This window comes from Schistocerca nitens, chromosome 8, assembly GCF_023898315.1.
Source record: "Schistocerca nitens isolate TAMUIC-IGC-003100 chromosome 8, iqSchNite1.1, whole genome shotgun sequence".
In the NCBI taxonomy this organism is placed as follows: Eukaryota; Metazoa; Arthropoda; class Insecta; order Orthoptera; family Acrididae; genus Schistocerca; species Schistocerca nitens.
This window is the reverse complement of record NC_064621.1, coordinates 609235416-609256723: the sequence shown is the minus strand read 5'-3', so window position 1 is coordinate 609256723 and position 21308 is coordinate 609235416. Positions and strand designations below refer to the sequence as shown.

Below are 21308 nucleotides of genomic sequence, written 5' to 3'. Positions count from 1 at the left end.
AAAGCTTGCACAAACAATATTGGTCTCTAAGACTAATAAGCTGCAAGAGAAGGTAAACTTCCACATATAATGCTGATCATTTTGCGCATGTTACACTAAGATACATCACACAAATGTGCCAGTAAAATTTTTAATAACGACGTAAATGTCTGATCTTCTGGGCTCTAAATTCTTCTAGATTGTCGTCCTCAAAGAGTTTATTTTTAAATGAGAATCAAACGCTCTGTGATTTAAGAAATTCATCTTACATTCTCGCACATAGTTCATCTTGCGTAAAAGAAAATTTACTTTGAAATGAACACTTTCCAAACCACCATTCGCAATATTTTCCCGTGACCTGTTAAAAATTGGTTCGTTTCAGCAGTTGCCAGAGAGCGCCTGATAACAGGCATCACTGCGCCTGCGCAAATACGATGACGCAGGAAGTCCGTATGTTCGTACATGGAAAATATCAAAAGATCTTGCATTATGTCATAAAAGAAACAAGACATCAAAGGATACTTCAGGAGCATCGGAATTTCGTGAAATATACTAAAATGCATAATTCGGCTTAAAGTGCACAATCCTATGCCCAGATTCTGAATTAAATTTTCTTTGAGTACCGGTACTGTATTATCTCGTATTTGGTTCTTTATTATGGCATATTGCCATACGAGCTAGAAGATGGAAAACGTGCACTTGAAATGCAGCAAACAGATGAAACTAGCCAACAGTGTGAAATTAAACACTTCGTTTCAAATAAATTGACTGCCTCAGCGCAAAATATTAATGAAAGCCAAACCTCTTTAGCGAACCGACAAAAATAACTTCATTGTTCGGCAAGGTGATTAATGCTTGACTGTCAGAAAGGTGGAAATTTAAACCTGAAACTAACAACATATTTTAGCCTTCCGTAATTATGCGAACATATTTTAATTCATTCGGTAGCTCCTGGCCACAGAAATCCGTTTTGTTTTCATTTAATGTGAGAGCAATAAACTAAGGGGAAAGAGCAGAATCACTAAACGTAAACACAACTCACTTTGAGACTACCCACCTCCCCACTACAACTTTGAATGCTCTGTGCATCAGCCCTGGATCTGCAACATTTCCGAACCGGAGCAATTTAGATAGTGGCACCCAGCCACACATCTGTAGCCAGAAGGAGAAGATACTACTCATAGGCGACCCAACTGTGCATGCGCAAGTGCCCGCCCGCAACTGCTCAAATGAATCAAATGTAAACAGCTGTCATGTCATGCTCATCAGAGGCAATTTGTTGTTAGGAAGCACTGCATATTCTTCCTAAAGCCTTTGACACACTTTGGTTGGCAGACGCTTATATCAGCAGTGTTTTGTTGTTGTTGTTTATGGCGCATTTCCTTTGCGACTTAAGTTTTATTTTCGTTTTTCTCTCTCTCGTTCATGTTTTTTTGCTGCAGCATTATTCTGCAGAAGTGGGATACAGTAATATCCTTTGTTAGAGTATTGGTTCTTACCGGGTTTTCTCCCGGACGAAAAAATTCCCAGGTTTTTCCCAGATCGTACACACCCTGAGATTAGAAATACTTGGCTGTGCGCATCATTTTCTGTTTCGCGATGCCCAGAATGTTGACGAGAAACTGTAAATATTTTGTTATACCACATCTTTTATAATATCCGATATGTCAGTTCAATAGGATAACACATGCCTTTCAGATTGTGTGTGTTCTTGTCATTTCTCTTGTGTATGTTAGGAAATAAAATTATCTCTAATTGACAGAGTCTTTACCAGAAATGAACTTGGAGCAAGAGAAAGCTGCTGCAATTTTCGACATTACAAAGAAGAATAGTGAACAAAGGCGTTGGCAAGAATGTTGAAATACAGACAACATTGAGCCACCCTTCTACTGTGCATGTTTACCTGTTCCCATGTCCAGCTGTCAGGCCTTCCGATCTGAAAGGCATAAATATATGCCCTTAGTCATCTGCCCATTCTAAGTGCTGGGTGTACTTGTGCATCCATAGCTGTTTGGGTGCTCTACCTGCCATGCATACGTATGTGTCCATAGCCACAACAGGGTTAATATAAAGTTAGGTGTTAGGAAATCTTTTTCCAAAGGCATTTGTGTGGAGCATAGCCTTCTATGCAAGGGAAACTTTGATGACGCACAGTTCAAACAAGAAGAGAACAGATACTTTTGAAATTTGATGATACAGAAGAAAGCTGAAGATTTCAGGGCTAATCAGGTAATCACTACATGTGTACTGAATCCATTACTGTAACAACACTCATGTGATATATGCTAAGATAAAGATTTGTGCTTACCTGTCCTACCATTTTGTACACTTTATCCCCTTCAATAAAGTATGCCTGGACTACACAATTCAATGCTGCATTTCTTACAGAATTATCTCTATCAGATATCTGTTTGGCAATTTCTTTCAGTGCTGCTACTGGTGATGGCTGACACACAGACAAACCGTACCCTTCGATCAAATACCCCAGCAGCTCCAGACATTCTGAAATACAAAATACTGTCAGCAGTCTTCGTCTCTAGACACAATGATGGAGTGGAAATCTATCATCTGCTCACCTGTCCGTTGCCTGGCGTTTTTTGACTTCAGACCATCCATTATGTAAACAAACAACTTAGATGCTGGGTATATACGTTCCAGTTGTTTAAAAAGACTTTTCACACTGTTACGTACAGCATCTTTTGGGTCCCCAATCTAAAAGGTGAATAATTTGTCAGCTATTAGTAGTACAATCTACAAAATATCTACAAAATGCATCACTATAACACAAAAGCAGGCAGAAAAGAATATTCTTCCATATAAAAATTTAAGACAAAACTGCTGTAGATGGAAACATGAAAAGCAGAAGCCAAAATAGTTTCCATAATGTGTATTTCAGAACAAGAACTTCCACAAGTAGTGAGTTGCCAAGAAATAATGTACTGGATACAACTGCCTACCCTATAATAAGAACAATGAGGCTTATGTTACTGTGTATGCTTAATTCTTCTTTAACAAAATCTAATAACAGAATGTTATTTCAATCCACAATTAAATTTTCTGCAAATTGTTACCCTTACTAAAAGCTAATCATCTAAATAACGAAATAAAAGACTAAACATAAATGTTAACACTTTGAGTAATACACCAGTCCAACTTAACAGAATCTGCTCACATTTCTTTAGTTCTTCAGGAATAAACCATCCTATAACTCAATTAACATAAGCCCTTGTAACGACACATGTATAAGTCACAGTGTAGGAATTGTTCCATTTCATTTCATAGAAGTTATTTCGTTATTTTCTGTCATACCTTACAAAATACAATGAGTAGTAGGGCAGTTAAAAACCTGTATAAAGCAAGCAGTGAGACAGAGGGCTGAGGGCGCACACACCACCTAACAGCAGCAGGGTAAAGAAAGGCACAGTTCGCCGCTGTAAGGTGCTGCCACCAGCCTGCGAAGTATGCAACCAATAATCTGCAACTCTGTTTCAAATTTATAGCTGTAAATAATGGTTTTTGTATTAATCTCTACATATTGTTAAGCAGATCTTAGTTTTGAAAGTATTCTGAACCTTCATTTTTAAAACTGTAACGAGTCATGGCTTTAGGCTTAAGTTAAAATCTAAAGGGATTTCCCTGCGGAAGGGCAAGGTGGGAAGAACATTGAAACAGGAAGTTCCAGCACAGTTCTCTTTCTGAGTTAGAAGGATTGCGAAGTAACAAAGTAGCATGTGGTGTGATGCCCACATACCATATTGTGTGGTAATTAAAAGGAACACAATCATTTTTAAATGACCTTGGGTGGGCAGGAAATTATTGTTACATATAATTCTGCAGTATTACGTAGCTATTTGTCAAGCAAGCAGAAGTGGCAATGTTATTAGAGGGCCAGTGGGAAGTCTTACTGTGAAGGAGGCAGACATTACGCTGCAGCATTACCCACTGTTCTGACCACATATGACAATGAGAATGACGACTTGGTAGCCACTGTGTAGAAGCTGCTAAACCATCAATTGGTAGCAAAATCTCGCCAGAGGCTGCAATACGTCACTAAAAACCAAAAAAGGACTGGGGTCAATCCAATAGAAATTAAGTTGGTTGCTTGACCATTTTTAATTATTTTAATTTTTTATGTTATTACCCTATAATTGAGAAATTCAAATCAGTTTTTTAAAAAATTACCTTTCACCTTTACTGAATTGTGGCCATTTTCATTTGTAGGTGCGCGACGATGTTTCAGTTTAGAGACGTTAGCAAAAATATGAATATCTCCGCACTGGGTTAAGTTACAACATTGCAATTGACATGATTGTTTCTAGAAAAGTGTCTTCTATAACATTGTCTATTACACAAAATACCCTAAATTCAAAAATCAGCCAAAATGACCTCCAAACTTTGGTATCCAAATCCACTTTTTAGGCCCAAAACTATGTATTTTTTCCTATGATTAAATATCATACACTACTAGCCTCATATAGAGCAAGAACACTTACAAATGTTTCCTTAATTTTTTATGAATTTTTGAAATTTGAAAATTTTCATTTTTTGTGAAGTTTGTGGTTAGTTATCTCAGGTGGGACTGAATATAAAAATAAGATTTTTGCAGTTTGTACACCTTTATAATATAGCAACGTAGTGCAAAATTTAACTCTGATATCTGACTGAACAAAGGTATGTGTCCAGACTGAAAAATTGTCACATGCCTACAAATAAAAATGGCCGCCATCCAGTAAAGGTGCAAGATAAATTATTTTAAAAACTGTTTTGAACTTCTCAAATATAGGGCAATCACATAAAAAAATTAAAATATTTAAAAACGATCAAGCAACCATCACTGGACCACTTCGTATGGATTGACTCACTAGTAGTATTTATTTCTATGGTGAAGTTAAGTATATTTTATTGTCCATAGAGACAGATATATTGGAAAAGTCATGATTCGCCGTCCTCTTGTACAAGTTAAGTAATACAAACTAAGTGTTTATAAGAGCAACAAGCTTTATGACAGTGTTGTTACTTCAGTAGATGTTTAGTGTGTCCTTTTCACATAGTGTGATATTTAATCAGCAACATTTTCAGATCATAAGCTGGTTATACATAGGCCTACATAAAGTGCTTAAAATTATTATTGCCATATTATGCAAAGCATCAGATTTTGTACACAAAGTACCATTTATTTTATTACACCGACAAGCATAATAAAAGCAGTTGCAGAAGAAGACAATAAAAGGTAGTGTCCACACTTTCATTACTACAAAAAAGATCGTAACTGTAATATTCAGAACATACAATTTTACTGATGCATGGCGTATGACAAACTAAATTTATGTTTCAACAAAAGTGCAGGAAAGTGTTTTTGCTACATTGCATTGAAGCACTCTTAAGTGACAAATCCTTAACTTTGAAAATTATCAGGAAACATCAGTATAAAAATCCATTTTTCCAGTCGGTGCTCAATTCTGTGTAAAGATAATGTTTAAGAAAGATGTTCATTAGTTTCAAAAATTAGAAACACCACCACCACCACCACCACCACAGTAGCTACACATCTTCACTGCTTAGCAGGCTCTTTTCACTCACCATTTCAGTGTTATTTTATATAAAAGTGTCTCAAGTTTAAAATAGATTTATTCTGTACTGATGAAAGCATTTTTTGCTACAGTAACAAAAGTAATGCATGTGTAGGGTCCATATTGTTTGTATGTTGCTATTTCAAAGTGGTTATGACTCATGTTGTGTGCTCTCCTCCGCCCTGTTTGCTTGTGAAATTACTATATTGGTTCCCATTGTTCAAAATTAAAGATGGTGTTGTAAGGGCTTAACTCTGCAGTGCTTGAAGTGATGAGTGAAATTGACATTGTGGTCTTACTGCACATGAGTGTCCGTCCATCGTTAAGTACAAGTCCGATCATCAACCACAGTCATTTATAAGCGAAAGCTGATCCATATAAGAATAGAATTGGGTGGGGCATCGCACCCTGCCTTTCTACGCTTTTATACTTTTTATTTACAGCAGAGATCTGCAGGCACAGATTTGGAAACATTAACATGAGTAAAATTACCCACAAATAATAATTACTGTAAATGAAGAAAGTGTTTCAAGTACCAACAGTGGAAATTTTGGAAAAGGGGCTCCCAGTAAGCCTTTACAGGCAACGTTTTTCACCAGAATGACATCCTCATAAAAATAAACGAAAACATTTGTTAATAAACTTTTCATACAATATTTTTCAATAAATCTGTCATGGTTGCAGTACATATGCTTGGCAACTAATTTCGAACCAATCAGTTCATTCTCAAGCCTGACTTACTGAGCCTGCATTTAAAGTGCCGACCTTAATACCAAACATGAAACTGGCAACACGTGCTTTACAAAGTAATCACATATGACTGTCTCAGTCAACATGTGGCTATTTAGCAAGAGAGAAATAGTTTGATTCTCACTAAGCAGGCATATTTTGTTTGCAATAGTCTTCTGTGATTACACTGTACAGCATGTTGTGCCACTTTGACGTTTGTTATTAAGATCAAGCATTTCAATGCAGCCTCAGTAGGTCAAGCTTAAGAATGAACCAGTAGGTTCAAAACTAGTTGCCAAGCATATGGACTGCAACGGACAGATTAACAAACACTTCACAAAATATTAGAACAGGATGCTGATCCTTAATCAACAAAATTTTGACACTGAAAAATAAATAAATAAATAGTGAAGAAGCTTACCTTTAAAATGAGATATGGCACAAATGACAGTGCCTCCTGTTCAAACATGTTGTAATTTTCTTCAATTAGGGAGTCAAATACCGTATGCAGATACTCCAGCCCCTTCAATATCACTGATGGGTTTGTATCAAAGAAACGCAACGTCATCCATTTTAGTATTAAATCCAGATTAGAGACTGTTGCTGCAGGATTGTTTGGCAGATCCTGAAGGAACAATATCAAATTAAAATTAACTGATTAACCTTCCACGAAATCTGTACATGAAAACATTTTTCCAGCTTTTACCTCATTCAGCATGTCAATGGCCTTCAAATGGTACTTAAAATCTGAATGGAACATGTTGGCTGTTAGCGTTCTGTTAACATTGGCAGCTGTCATAGCATCTTTCAGCTGCTCCACAAACTCTTCCCTCGGTGATGTGAAGTTCCATTTTAGTACCTAAACCAAACCAGTTTTTAAATAACTGTTTCTTTGTGCACTTGTAAAAAGTCAAGAAGCAAATACTGAGTAAGCAAAGTGGGGAAAAAATACATAAAACCTTATCATACTAATGACACTATATGTAAGCATGTGTCTGGAGGTTATATTCTGAGGTGTTTGTAACAGAAGTATGATTTTTAGAATGACGCATAAATCCAAGACAGATCAGGCCTTCCAAGTTGAGAATGGGATTTCTTGCAACCACGAGACTAATTTCCAACATAATTGGGTCATTTTGTAATGCTGTCCATATAGTCTTCAAGTGGAAGTTTTCAGTTCTCTTCCATAATCAGTTGCCTTTTGTGCATAGACGAATAATGATTGGGGGTGGGAGAGCAGAGGGAAAAATCAAATTTGCTACATGGCTCAAAGTTTCAATACTTCACTTAGGATTTCAGCACTGGCACCAGTAATAATTTAGACAGTGGCAATGTTACACAGGCCTCATTCTGCTTTTAGCTCTCTTCATACAAGTGCATTTTGCAATCTTTCACAAAGAAGAGGTTCATACAGTTGTTTGGCCAGTTAAAAAAAAGTCTGTCTACCTGCTTGCCTCCAAATAATGGGTTTGAAAGACAAAGAACACCTTGCATTGGAAAAGCAAACTGTTTTCCCTCCACCTGTGAGAGGAACTCAACAGTCAGTGCTTTGCCACAGTAAATACATTGTCATGTAGAAGAAGGTGTAATTAGATGAATGACAAATACTAACTTAACTTAAAGGTTTATTCAGCACTTTCACATACAAGAGCGCAGAGTGAACTGCCTCCGGCCAGAACACATATGGTGTATATACAGTTACAGAACATTCCAGTACAATGATTCATGACATTTGTGGATATTTCTATAATGTACTCAAACCAAATAAATTAAAATTTTACAGTTCAGGTGAGTATTGAACTCACAGCCCTACATGCAACAGTCTAGTATCATAACCACTACACTACAGTGACTGTGCTACTCAGCTTCTGCAACACTGCTTCCTCTTTAGGAGAACAGAGTCTGTGTTACGCCCTCCTAGTTTGGGAACGAGACATCGGTCCTGCATACTCCAACTCCTGATGACTGATGATTGCCCTGCCAGTGATCTTCTTAGAACTTCCCTTGCCGCTACGCTCCATCAGCTTTCTGCTTGTTGCTGGAGCTTCGAATTTACCCTGGGTTGCAGGATACTTACAGGGCTTCATTCGAAGGACGTGGACCGTATCTTTGATCTTTGGTCGTCTTGTGTCGGGGTTGAAATCTTCAACTTCATAAGTAACATCAGACAACTGTCTTACAACCTTATAAGGTCCAAAGTAGCACCTGAGGAGCTTCTCAGAGAGACCAACCTTTCGAACCGGAGTGAAGATCCAGACGAGGTCACCAGGCTGGTAGACAACAGGGCAGAGGCTCGCGTCATACCTTCAGCGATCGTTTCCTCGAGCCTGCAGCGTGCGGAGTCAAGCTAACTGCCGAGCTTCCTCAGCTCTGGTTAACACCCGGCCGATGTGGTCGTCAACCACATCATCAGGATGTAATGGAAAAACAGTGTCCATTCTCGTCGTCTCATGCCCATGCACCAAGAAAAATGGCAAAGTCCTGTGGTGTCTTGTTTGGCGGTGTTTTAGGCAAACATCATGAAAGACAGCACCTCATCCCAGTTGCTCTGCTCAATATTGATGAACACTGATAGCATGTCAGTCAAGGTCTTATTAAGGCTTTCAGTAAGCCCATTAGTTTGCGAATGGTAGGCAGTCATGTGATGAGTAATGTTGCACCGACACTTTATCTCGGTCATAAGATTCAATTGAAAAACTTTCCCTCAATCCGTAATTAACGACCTTGGGGCCCTGTGTTTTAATACAATGCCTTCTATGATGAATTTGGCTACCTCGAATGCTTCGGCTGTTTTCACGGCTTTTGTAATGGCATAGTGTGTCAGATAATCAGTGCAAACAGTAATCTATCTACTGCCACTAGCAGACGTTGGAAATCATCTGAGGTGGTCAATCCCAAGACACTGGAAAGGTGTTTCAGCTGGTGGAATTGGCAGGAGTTGGCCAGCTGGTTCCTGAGGAGCTGCCTTTCTCCTCTGGCACTCTCGACAGTGTGACACAGTGACAGACACTCTTAAATAAACCTGGCCAGGGAAATCTCTTGCGGATCCTATTGTAGGTCTTAATATACCCTAAATGTCCAGCCTCAGGTGTGTCATGGAATTCCTGTAGAACATCCAAGCGCACATGTTTAGGAATCACTGGTAGCCACCTCTTTCCAAACAAATCAAAGTTTTTCTTGCATAGTAATCAACTAATTACCTTAAAATGTCCTTTCACATCCTCTGACCGATTCAAGGCAAGCATAATTTGAGATATCTTGGTGTCCTCCTCCTACTCAGCAGAGAGATCCTGGAGTGCAGTGAGACAGCCACTATCTTCATCCAAGTCTTGATGGTCTTGCACAGGGTTTCTTGAGAGACAGTCGGCGTCTTTGTGTTTTCTTCCACTTTTGTACACTATGGTACTGTCATACTCTTGAAGACGTAGTGCCTAACTGGAGAGTCGTCCTGTTGGATCCTTAAGACCTGTCAACTAACAAAGTGAATGATGGTCTGTAACAACTGTGAATGGCCTTCCATAGAGGTACTGTTGAAACCTACACATGGCCCAGATCACAGTGAGACATTCTCTTTCTGTAGTTGAGTAGTTTCTCTCGGCTTTTGTAAGTGTCCTAGAAGCATAGGCTATAAGCTCCTCTTTTCCATCCGAAATTTGCACCAGAACAGCACGAATCCCATACGCCCTGGCATCTGTGTGTAGTTATGTAGGTGCTCTCTGATCATACAGACCAAATATAGGGTCAGTCGTCAGAGCTTTTCGCAGAAAATCTAAAGAATCTTGTTGAGCACCATCCCAGATAAATTTAGCGTCAGCTTTTAACAACTGGTTTTGATATAAAAGTCTTTGATAACATGATGGTAATAAGAACATAATCTGAGGAAGCTTCTCACATCTCTAACACTTTTAGGAATAGGAAATTCCGTTAAAGATCTCACCTTTTCTGGGTCTGGCCACACACCTTCATTTGACACAATGTGTCCAAGTATTTTGATATCTTTTGCTCCAAAGAGACACTTTCCAGGACTAAGTTTCAGTCTGCCTTGTTGGAGACACTTAAGAACAGCCCTCAGTCTTTGTGTGTTCATCAAATGTCTCTGAGAACACTATAATGTCATCTAAATAACAAAGACACATCATCCACTTCAGGTGACTTAGAAGATTATCCATCATCTGTTCAAAAGTTGCTGGTGCATTACACATACCAAACAGCATTACCTTAAACTCATAAAGGCCCTCAGGGGTTATGATTGCAGTTTTCTCACGATCAGCCTCATCTACTTCGATTTGCCAGTATCCCGAGTACATGTCCATGGTTGAGAAAAACTTAGCCCCTTCACACAACCTAGGGTATCGTCAAATCGTGGAAGAAGGTAAACATCCTTTTTAGTTATCTTATTAAGCTTCCTGTAATCAACACGAAAGCGCCAACTGCCATCCTCCTTCCTGACGAGAACCACTGGAGACGACCATGGGCCCTGCAGAGACTGAATGATTTCATTCTTCATCATTTTCTCTACCTTGTCACGAATTATTCAACATTCTGTTGCTGACACATAGTATGCTCTCTGGGTTATTGGTTGATGGTCTCCAGTGCTTCACCGTCAATTTGTGTAATTTGCTCTTCACATGTGGATTGAAGCAGTCAGAACTCTTGAAGAATGGCAAGTAGCTGCTTCTGTTGTTTCTTAGTGAGATCTGGTGATAGGTGAGCTAGAAGATCTCTTCTCTTTAACGGTAGCGCTAATTTCGCCCACAGAGGTTTCTATGACGCTCAGCTGTTCTTCAATTAACGGCTCAGCGTTTGCTACACACCTGCATCTTGGAAGGATCTGCGGTTCTCGGCAACAGTTAACTATCCACAGTTCACCGGATCCATTCTTAAACAAGACGACAGAGGTTGGGATGACCAAGTTAATCTTCAGTGATATGCTTCTCTTACATTCCACTACACGATCCACGAGTTGATGCATAGCATGACACATGACTGTTACTTTTCTAGCGCTGACTGCAGGAATGGTTACTTCATCTAGCATACACAATCTCCGCACACGCAATCTCCACAAACTCTGATGTGCATCTTCCTGTCCACAGTACCTCATCTCGTTTACCATAATCTTCGAGCAACGACTCTCCAATTGCCTGAGAAGCTTTCAAAACGTCCCATTCGAAAATGACATCGTGACTACACTCTTAAGACAATGAATTCTAAGGGCTGTGTATGGCCACGTACACCCACACAAATGGTACATCTTCCTGTAGGTTTTACATATTTCCCATTAGCCACCTTCAGCAGAGATGTTTTGCTGTCGACGAATACGCTTTTCTGCAACTAGCAACGGTACTTCTCCGAAATGACTGAATATGATGCTCCAGAGTCCTCAAGAGCTTGGGAAGGTCAGCCATCCATGAGGATATTGACATAGTTTCCTATCATTTTTGTAATGATCGACGTAGGAGGATTTCTCTCTTCAGTGGCCTCACCTCCAAGGAAGGTCGCATCCTTTAGTTTTCCAGGTTGTGGTGGCTGGGTGTACAGCTGGAGCTTCTACACGGCAATGGAGAACTTTATCAGTATGTTTGGGAGCGTCCTCTCCAGCGGCTAGCTTGCGGTGATGGTGACCTACGTCGTCCTGCACCCACATCATCTTGTTCATCTTCGTCATCCTGGAGTTGGCGTTGGCTAATATCAGTCTGCTGTCTTCTGCAGCGGGTGTCATCAAATATCCGCCGCCTTTCTCGACAATAGTGCACCACATGTCCCGATCATCCACAGTATAAACATACTGGTTGGTTATCCTGGGTCCTCCAGACGTCCATCTTCCTTGGTGCCCAAACAGGTTCCTCATGCAGCATTGTAGGAAGGTAACTTTGCCTGGGTCTCTACTATTTTACCGTTTTAAAGGGAAATGAAGGATGAGAGATTGGGTTCAATGTCTGTTCCACTTCCTCCCTTATAAACTCTTGAAGCGTCTCTCTTTTTGCTCGCAGTGCAATCCAAATGCCTTCTGAACTTCCTCTCTCACTATCTGACGAACACTTGTGAAATCAGTTCCTTCCTCCATCACAGACATCGATATGACGTTTGGAAGCCGTTCAAACTTCTCGCGTGTAATTCTTTTTTGATGCATTGTCTCGATATACTGGCACCATTTTATGAAGTTGTCTGCTGTCAGAACCTTCATCAGGAGTATGACTTTATCCGTGTCCTCAGGTGACTTGGCTCCCCACCATAGAAAAGTAATGAGCAGTGCGTGCTCACTGATCAAGAAATACATGCGTTACTGTAACTGCCTACTTCCTTGGAGTCCCAGAGACTCCACAACACCAGTCAAGGGTTAATATAAAAATCTTGCTTTACAAAGGCTTGTCTATGGCTCAGAATGATAAACTTTTGAAGAAAGCAATACAAATGCCAAAAAGTGGTTTCACCATCCAATAAGTCTCTCCAAAAGGGATCAATACTTTTCTCACTTCTCTTGTCGCTTGCACAGAGAGAAAAAAATTCTACCAAGAAGTTACACAAATTCTCAGCTTTATCACACTCCTTAGCATTCATCCAATTCTGCAGTGAGAATTTCTGTAAAATGTTTGGGATTCTATTCTTGCTAGGTCTTGGGCTGCTATTTATCACAGCTGAGTCACAAAAGTTTATGTATCTACAAATGCTATACTTCAAAGAGGACTTTAGAAAGAGGTGTGACGCACATTTTGATCACGAAGACCCCGCACTCAATCCTGAAAGTTAAAATATCCATACATGCAGCATGATCTAAGATAATTTCGTTGGCAGGAATAAGAATAAGTTTTGTATCGCATACTGATTTTACAGCAGATTTTATATATATATATATATATATATATATATATATATATATATAGAGAGAGAGAGAGAGAGAGAGAGAGAGAGAGAGAGGGAAACATTCCACGTAGGAAAAATATATCTAAAAACAAAGATGATGTGACTTACCAAATGAAAGTGCTGGCAGGTCGACAGACACACAAACAAACACAAACATACACACAAAATTCAAGCTTTCGCAACAAACTGTTGCCTCATCAGGAAAGAGGGAAGGAGAGGGAAAGACAAAAGGATGTGGGTTTTAAGGGAGAGGGTAAGGAGTCATTCCAATCCCGGGAGCGGAAAGACTTACCTAAGGGGGGAAAAAAGGACGGGTGTACACTCGCGCGCGCGCACACACACACACACACACACACACACACACACACACACACACACACACATCCATATCCATCCACACATATACAGACACAAGCAGACAATATGTCTGCTTGTGTCTGTATATGAGTGTGTGTGTGCGTATTGAAGAGCAAGTTCCCATCTCCGGAGCTCGGATAGGTTGGTGTTAGTGGGAAGTATCCAGATAACCCGGACGGTGTAACACTGCGCCAAGATGTGCTGGCCGTGCACCAAGGCATGTTTAGCCACAGGGTGATCCTCATTACCAACAAATACTGTCTGTCTGTGTCCATTCCTGCGAATGGACAGTTTGTTGCTGGTCATTCCCACATAGAATGCATCACAGTGTAGGCAGGTCAGTTGGTAGATCACGTGGGTGCTTTCACACGTGGCTCTGCCTTTGATCGTGTACACCTTCCGGGTTACAGGACTGGAGTAGGTGGTGGTGGGAGGGTGCATGGGACAGGTTTTACACCGGGGGCGGTTACAAGGGTAGGAGCCAGAGGGTAGGGAAGGTGGTTTGGGGATTTCATAGGGATGAACTAAGAGGTTACGAAGGTTAGGTGGACGGCGGAAAGACACTCTTGGTGGAGCGGGGAGGATTTCATGAAGGATGGCTCTCATTTCAGGGCAGGATTTGAGGAAGTCGTATCCCTGCTGCAGAGCCACATTCAGAATCTGATCCAGTCCCGGAAAGTATCCTGTCACAAGTGGGGCACTTTTGTGGTTCTTCTGTTGGAGGTTCTGGGTTTGGGAGGATGAGGAAGTGGCTCTGGTTGTTTGCTTCAGTACCAGGTCGGGAGGGTAGTTGCGGGATGCGAAAGCTGTTGTCAGGTTGTTGGTGTAATGCTTCAGGGATTCTGGACTGGAGCAGATTCGTTTGCCACGAAGACCTAGGCTGTAGGGAAGGGACCGTTTGATGTGGAATGGGTGGCAGCTGTCATAATGCAGGTACTGTTGCTTGTTGGTGGGTTTGATGTGGACGGACGTGTGAAGCTGGCCATTGGACAGGTGGAGGTCAACATCAAGGAAAGTGGCATGGGATTTGGAGTAGGACCAGGTGAATCTGATGGAACCAAAGGAGTTGAGGTTGGAGAGGAAATTCTGGAGTTCTTCTTCGCTGTGAGTCCAGATCATGAAGATGTCATCAATAAATCTGTACCAAACTTTGGGTTGGCAGGCCTGGGTAACCAAGAAGGCTTCCTCTAAGCGACCCATGAATAGGTTGGCGTACGAAGGGGCCATCCTGGTACCCATGGCTGTTCCCTTTAATTGTTGGTATGTCTGGTCTTCAAAAGTGAAGAAGTTGTGGGTCAGGATGAAGCTGGCTAAGGTAATGAGGAAAGAGGTTTTAGGTAGGGTGGCAGGTGATCGGCGTGAAAGGAAGTGCTCCATCGCAGCGAGGCCCTGGACGTGCGGGATATTTGTGTATAAGGAAGTGGCATCAATGGTTACAAGGATGGTTTCTGGGGGTCTCCCATCCTTCATCAAAGACACCAACCACTTTCTCGAACGCCTGGAATCCTTACCCAATCCGTTACCCCCAAACTCTTTGTCTTTAAATATGTCTGCTTGTGTCTGTATATGTGTGGATGGATATATATATATATATATATGTGTGTGTGTGTGTGTGTGTGTGTGTGCGCGAGTGTATACCCGTCCTTTTTTCCCCCTAAGGTAAGTCTTTCCGCTCCCGGGATTGGAATGACTCCTTACCCTCTCCCCTAAAACCCACATCCTTTCGTCTTTCCCTCTCCTTCCCTCTTTCCTGATGAGGCAACAGTTTGTTGCGAAAGCTTGAATTTTGTGTGTGTGTTTGTGTGTCTATCGACCTGCCAGCGCTTTTGTTTGGTAAGTCTCATCATCTTTCTTATATATATATATATATATATATATATATATATATATATATATATATATAAAAAGAAAGATGGTGAGACTTACCAAACAAAAGCGCTGGCAGGTCGATAGACACACAAACAAACACAATATACACACAAAATTCAAGCTTTCGCAACAAACTGTTGCCTCATCAGGAAAGAGGGAAGGAGAGGGAAAGACGAAAGGATGTGGGTTTTAAGGGGGAGGGTAAGGAGTCATTCCAATCCCGGGAGCGGAAAGACTTACCTTAGGGGGAAAAAAGGACAGGTATACACTCGCGCACACACACACATATCCATCCACACATACAGACACAAGCAGACATATTTAAAGACAAAGAGTTTGGGCAGAGATGTCAGTCGAGGTGGAAGAGTAGAGGCAAAGAAGTTGTTGAGAGACAGGTGAGGTATGAGTGGCGGCAACTGGAAATTAGCGGAGATTGAGGCCTGGCGGATAACGAGAAGAGAGGATATACTGAAGGGCAAGTTCCCATCTCCGGAGTTCGGATAGGTTGGTGTTGGTGGGAAGTATCCAGATAACCCGGACGGTGTAACACTGTGCCAAGATGTGCTGGCTGTGCACCAAGGCATGTTTAGCCACAGGGTGATCCTCATTACCAACAAACACTGTCTGCCTGTGTCCATTCATGCGAATGGACAGTTTGTTGCTGGTCATTCCCACATAGAATGCATCACAGTGTAGGCAGGTCAGTTGGTAAATCACGTGGGTGCTTTCACACGTGGCTCTGCCTTTGATCGTGTACACCTTCCGGGTTACAGGACTGGAGTAGGTGGTGGTGGGAGGGTGCATGGGACAGGTTTTGCACCGGGGGCGGTTACAAGGATAGGAGCCAGAGGGTAGGGAAGGTGGTTTGGGGATTTCATAGGGATGAACTAACAGGTTACGAAGGTTAGGTGGACGGCGGAAAGACACTCTTGGCGGAGTGGGGAGGATTTCATGAAGGATGGACCTCATTTCAGGGCAGGATTTGAGGAAGTCGTATTCCTGCTGGAGAGCCACATTCAGAGTCTGGTCCAGTCCCGGAAAGTATCCTGTCACAAGTGGGGCACTTTTGTGGTTCTTCTGTGGGGGATTCTGGGTTTGAGGGGATGAGGAAGTGGCTCTGGTTATTTGCTTCTGTACCAGGCCGGGAGGGTAGTTGCGGGATGCGAAAGCTGTTGTCAGGTTGTTGGTGTAATGTTTCAGGGATTCCGGACTGGAGCAGATTCGTTTGACACGAAGACCTAGGCTGTAGGGAATGGACCGTTTGATGTGGAATGGGTGGCAGCTGTCATAATGCAGGTACTGTTGCTTGTTGGTGGGTTTGATGTGGAAGGACGTGTGAAGCTGGCCATTGGACAGGTGGAGGTCAACGTCAAGGAAAGTGGCATGGGATTTGGAGTAGGACCAGGTGAATCTGATGGAACCAAAGGAGTTGAGGTTGGAGAGGAAATTCTGGAGTTCTTCTTCACTGTGAGTCCAGATCATGAAGATGTCATCAATAAATCTGTACCAAACTTTGGGTTGGCAGACCTGGGTAACCAAGAAGGCTTCCTCTAAGCGACCCATGAATAGGTTGGCGTACGAGGAGGCCATCCTGGTACCCATGGCTGTTCCCTTTAATTGTTGGTATGTCTGGCCTTCAAAAGTGAAGAAGTTGTGGGTCAGGATGAAGCTGGCTAAGGTAATGAGGAAAGAGGTTTTAGGTAGGGTGGCAGGTGATCGGCGTGAAAGGAAATGCTCCATCGCAGCGAGGCCCTGGACGTGCGGAATATTTGTGTATAAGGAAGTGGCATCAATGGTTACAAGGATGGTTTCCGGGGGTAACAGATTGGGTAAGGATTCCAGGCGTTCAAGGAAGTGGTTGGTGTCTTTGATGAAGGATGGGAGACTGCATGTAATGGGTTGAAGGTGTTGATCTACGTAGGCAGAGATACGTTCTGTGGGGGCTTGGTAACCAGCTACAATGGGGCGGCCGGGATGATTGGGTTTGTGGATTTTAGGAAGAAGGTAGAAGGTTGGGGTGCGGGGTGTCGGTGGGGTCAGGAGGTTGATGGAGTCAGGTGAAAGGTTTTGCAGGGGGCCTAAGGTTCTGAGGATTCCTTGAAGCTCCGCCTGGACATCGGGAATGGGGTTACCTTGGCAAACTTTGTATGTGGTGTTGTCTGAAAGCTGACGCAGTCCCTCAGCCACATACTCCCGATGATCAAGTACCACGGTCGTGGAACCTTTGTCCGCCGGAAGAATGACGATGGATCGGTCAGCCTTCAGATCACGGATAGCCTGGGCTTCAGCAGTGGTGATGTTGGGTGTAGGATTAAGGTTTTTTAAGAAGGATTGAGATGCAAGGCTGGAAGTCAGAAATTCCTGGAAGGTTTGGAGAGGGTGATTTTGAGGAAGAGGAGGTGGGTCCCGCTGTGACGGAGGACGGAACTGTTCCAGGCAGGGTTCAATTTGGATGGTGTCTTGGGGAGTTGGATGATTAGGAGTAGGATTAGGATCATTTTTCTTCGTGGCAAAGTGATATTTCCAGCAGAGAGTACGGGTGTAGGACAGTAAATCTTTGACGAGGGCTGTTTGGTTGAATCTGGGAGTGGGGCTGAAGGTGAGGCCTTTGGATAGGACAGAGGTTTCGGATTGGGAGAGAGGTTTGGAGGAAAGGTTAACTACTGAATTAGGGTGTTGTGGTTCCAGATAGTGTTGAAAGGAATTTTGAGGTTTTGGAGGGAGTGGAGCTGGAAGTGGGAGATTGAGTAGATGGGAGAGACTGGGTTTGTGTGCAATGAGAGGTGGTTGAGGTTTGCTGGAAAGGTTGTGAAGGGTGAGTGAGTTGCCTTTCCGGAGGTGGGAAACCAGGAGATTGGATAGTTTTTTGAGGTGGAGGGTGGCATGCTGTTCTAATTTACGGTTGGCCTGTAGGAGGATGCTCTGAACAGCCGGTGTGGATGTGGGAGAGGAAAGATTAAGGACTTTTATTAAGGATAGGAGTTGACGGGTGTGTTCATGGGCTGAGTTGATGTGTAGGTGAAGGATTAGGTGGGTGAGGGCAATGGATTGTTCAGTTTGGAACTGGTATAGGGACTGATGGAAGGAAGGGTTGCAGCCAGAGATGGGAACTTTAAGTGTGAGGCCTTTGGGGGTAATGCCAAATGTCAGACAAGCCTGAGAAAATAGAATATGGGAGCGTAATCTGGCTAGGGCGAAGGCATGTCTGCGGAGGGAATGTAAATAAAACTTAATGGGGTCGTTGTGGGGGTGTTGTGCGGGTGACATGGTACTAGAAGGTCGAAAGTGTAACGTGAGGCTGAAATGAAAATGAATATAAAAATATGTGGGGAGAGATAAAGGTGAAGTAGAAAGCAAATGGAGATCTGGTGTGAAAAGAGGCGAAAAGGGGTTGGTTGGAGCTGGGTTATGTTGATCCTGTGGTGAAATAGTGTAGGTAGAAAACGAAGGGAACAGCCATGGGTACCAGGATGGCCTCCTCGTACGCCAACCTATTCATGGGTCGCTTAGAGGAAGCCTTCTTGGTTACCCAGGTCTGCCAACCCAAAGTTTGGTACAGATTTTTTGATGACATCTTCATGATCTGGACTCACAGTGAAGAAGAACTCCAGAATTTCCTCTCCAACCTCAACTCCTTTGGTTCCATCAGATTCACCTGGTCCTACTCCAAATCCCATGCCACTTTCCTTGACGTTGACCTCCACCTGTCCAATGGCCAACTTCACACGTCTGTCCACATCAAACCCACCAACAAGCAACAGTACCTCCATTATGACAGCTGCCACCCATTCCACATCAAACGGTCCCTTCCCTACAGCCTAGGTCTTCGTGGCAAACGAATCTGCTCCAGTCCGGAATCCCTGAAACATTACACCAACAACCTGACAACAGCTTTCGCATCCCGCAACTACCCTCCCGGCCTGGTACAGAAGCAAATAACCAGAGCCACTTCCTCATCCCCTCAAACCCAGAATCCCCCACAGAAGAACCACAAAAGTGCCCCACTTGTGACAGGATACTTTCCGGGACTGGACCAGACTCTGAATGTGGCTCTCCAGCAGGGATACGACTCCCTCAAATCCTGCCCTGAAATGAGATCCATCCTTCATGAAATCCTCCCCACTCCGCCAAGAGTGTCTTTCCGCCGTCCACCTAACCTTCGTAACCTGTTAGTTCATCCCTATGAAATCCCCAAACCACCTTCCCTACCCTCTGGCTCCTATCCTTGTAACCGCCCCCGGTGCAAAACCTGTCCCATGCACCCTCCCACCACCACCTACTCCAGTCCTGTAACCCGGAAGGTGTACACGATCAAAGGCAGAGCCACATGTGAAAGCACCCACGTGATTTACCAACTGACCTGCCTACACTGTGATGCATTCTATGTGGGAATGACCAGCAACAAACTGTCCATTCGCATGAATGGACACAGGCAGACAGTGTTTGTTGGTAATGAGGATCACCCTGTGGCTAAACATGCCTTGGTGCACAGCCAGCACATCTTGGCACAGTGTTACACCGTCCGGGTTATCTGGATACTTCCCACCAACACCAACCTATCCGAACTCCGGAGATGGGAACTTGCCCTTCAGTATATCCTCTCTTCTCGTTATCCGCCAGGCCTCAATCTCCGCTAATTTCCAGTTGCCGCCACTCATACCTCACCTGTCTCTCAACAACTTCTTTGCCTCTACTCTTCCACCTCGACTGACATCTCTGCCCAAACTCTTTGTCTTTAAATATGTCTGCTTGTGTCTGTATGTGTGGATGGATATGTGTGTGTGTGCGCGAGTGTATACCTGTCCTTTTTTCCCCCTAAGGTAAGTCTTTCCGCTCCCGGGATTGGAATGACTCCTTACCCTCCCCCTTAAAACCCACATCCTTTCGTCTTTCCCTCTCCTTCCCTCTTTCCTGATGAGGCAACAGTTTGTTGCGAAAGCTTGAATTTTGTGTGTATATTTGTGTTTGTTTGTGTGTCTATCGACCTGCCAGCGCTTTTGTTTGGTAAGTCTCATCATCTTTCTTTTTAGATATATTTTTTCCACGTGGAATGTTTCCCTCTGTTTATATATATATATATATATATATATATATATATATATATATATATATATATATATAGAGAGAGAGAGAGAGAGAGAGAGAGAGAGAGAGAATCTATATTAACCGTGTTTCTTTACTTTGTCTGCATTAAGGGGAACTGCTCTTAAATCAGATAGATGGAGATGATCGCAATGACAGAGTCATAGCCTATGCTGATGATCTGTTGGTAGTTTTATCAGCAGACGCAAGATCAACATTAGATAACAAACCCTCTATACAACATGATAATGGTACAATGCAAACAAATTAAAAACCATGGTTCATTAAACAGCTTATATACTAATGAAAGTACACTACACAGACACCCAGTGATAAAACTAAACAAAATATACATCAAAAAAAGAGAACCGCATGATACTTGTGAGTAAATGTTCATGACAAACTTCACTTCAACTAATACACAAAACAAACAATGAATAAGACTGAAAATTTTTACACGGATTAGCACATTTCAATACCACACAATACATACTGCCCATCACACATAACATACCAATGCACCGGTCTTAGGAACAGTAGCAGGGGTTTAGGAAAAACCTAAGCACAGCCACTGCTACTCCCAGTTTCTTCCATGAAGTACAGCATTATAGAATGGGATATGCACACAGCCTGAATATTCCTTGACCTGAGCAAAGCTTCTGACTCAGTAAATTATGAGCTCCTCTTAAAAAAAAAAAAAAAAAAAAAACTGCAGCCGTACAATATCAGTGATGCATCAATGAAACTTCAGTCCACCTATCTGGTGAATCAGAAACAGTGTACCAAACTTACACATGAAATTGACAATAAGATCTTAACCTTTAAATCCACAAGTGAAACAGTGACACAGGCTCAATTCTT

General features: G+C 42.4%; 1 protein-coding gene across 2 annotated transcripts in view; it reads right to left on the bottom strand.

The window, feature by feature from the left end:
- The window catches only part of LOC126198491 (protein mini spindles), a 170248-nt gene that overhangs the window by 23517 nt on the left and 125423 nt on the right, over positions 1 to 21308 (bottom strand). For both annotated transcript variants that reach the window (XM_049934864.1, XM_049934865.1), the window contains exons 22-25: positions 6985 to 7137; positions 6700 to 6903; positions 2556 to 2691; positions 2288 to 2481 (exon numbers count right to left, since the gene is read on the bottom strand). In XM_049934864.1, coding sequence (XP_049790821.1) covers positions 2288 to 2481; positions 2556 to 2691; positions 6700 to 6903; positions 6985 to 7137 — 687 coding nt within the window. The remainder of the gene's footprint in view (positions 1 to 2287; positions 2482 to 2555; positions 2692 to 6699; positions 6904 to 6984; positions 7138 to 21308) is intronic.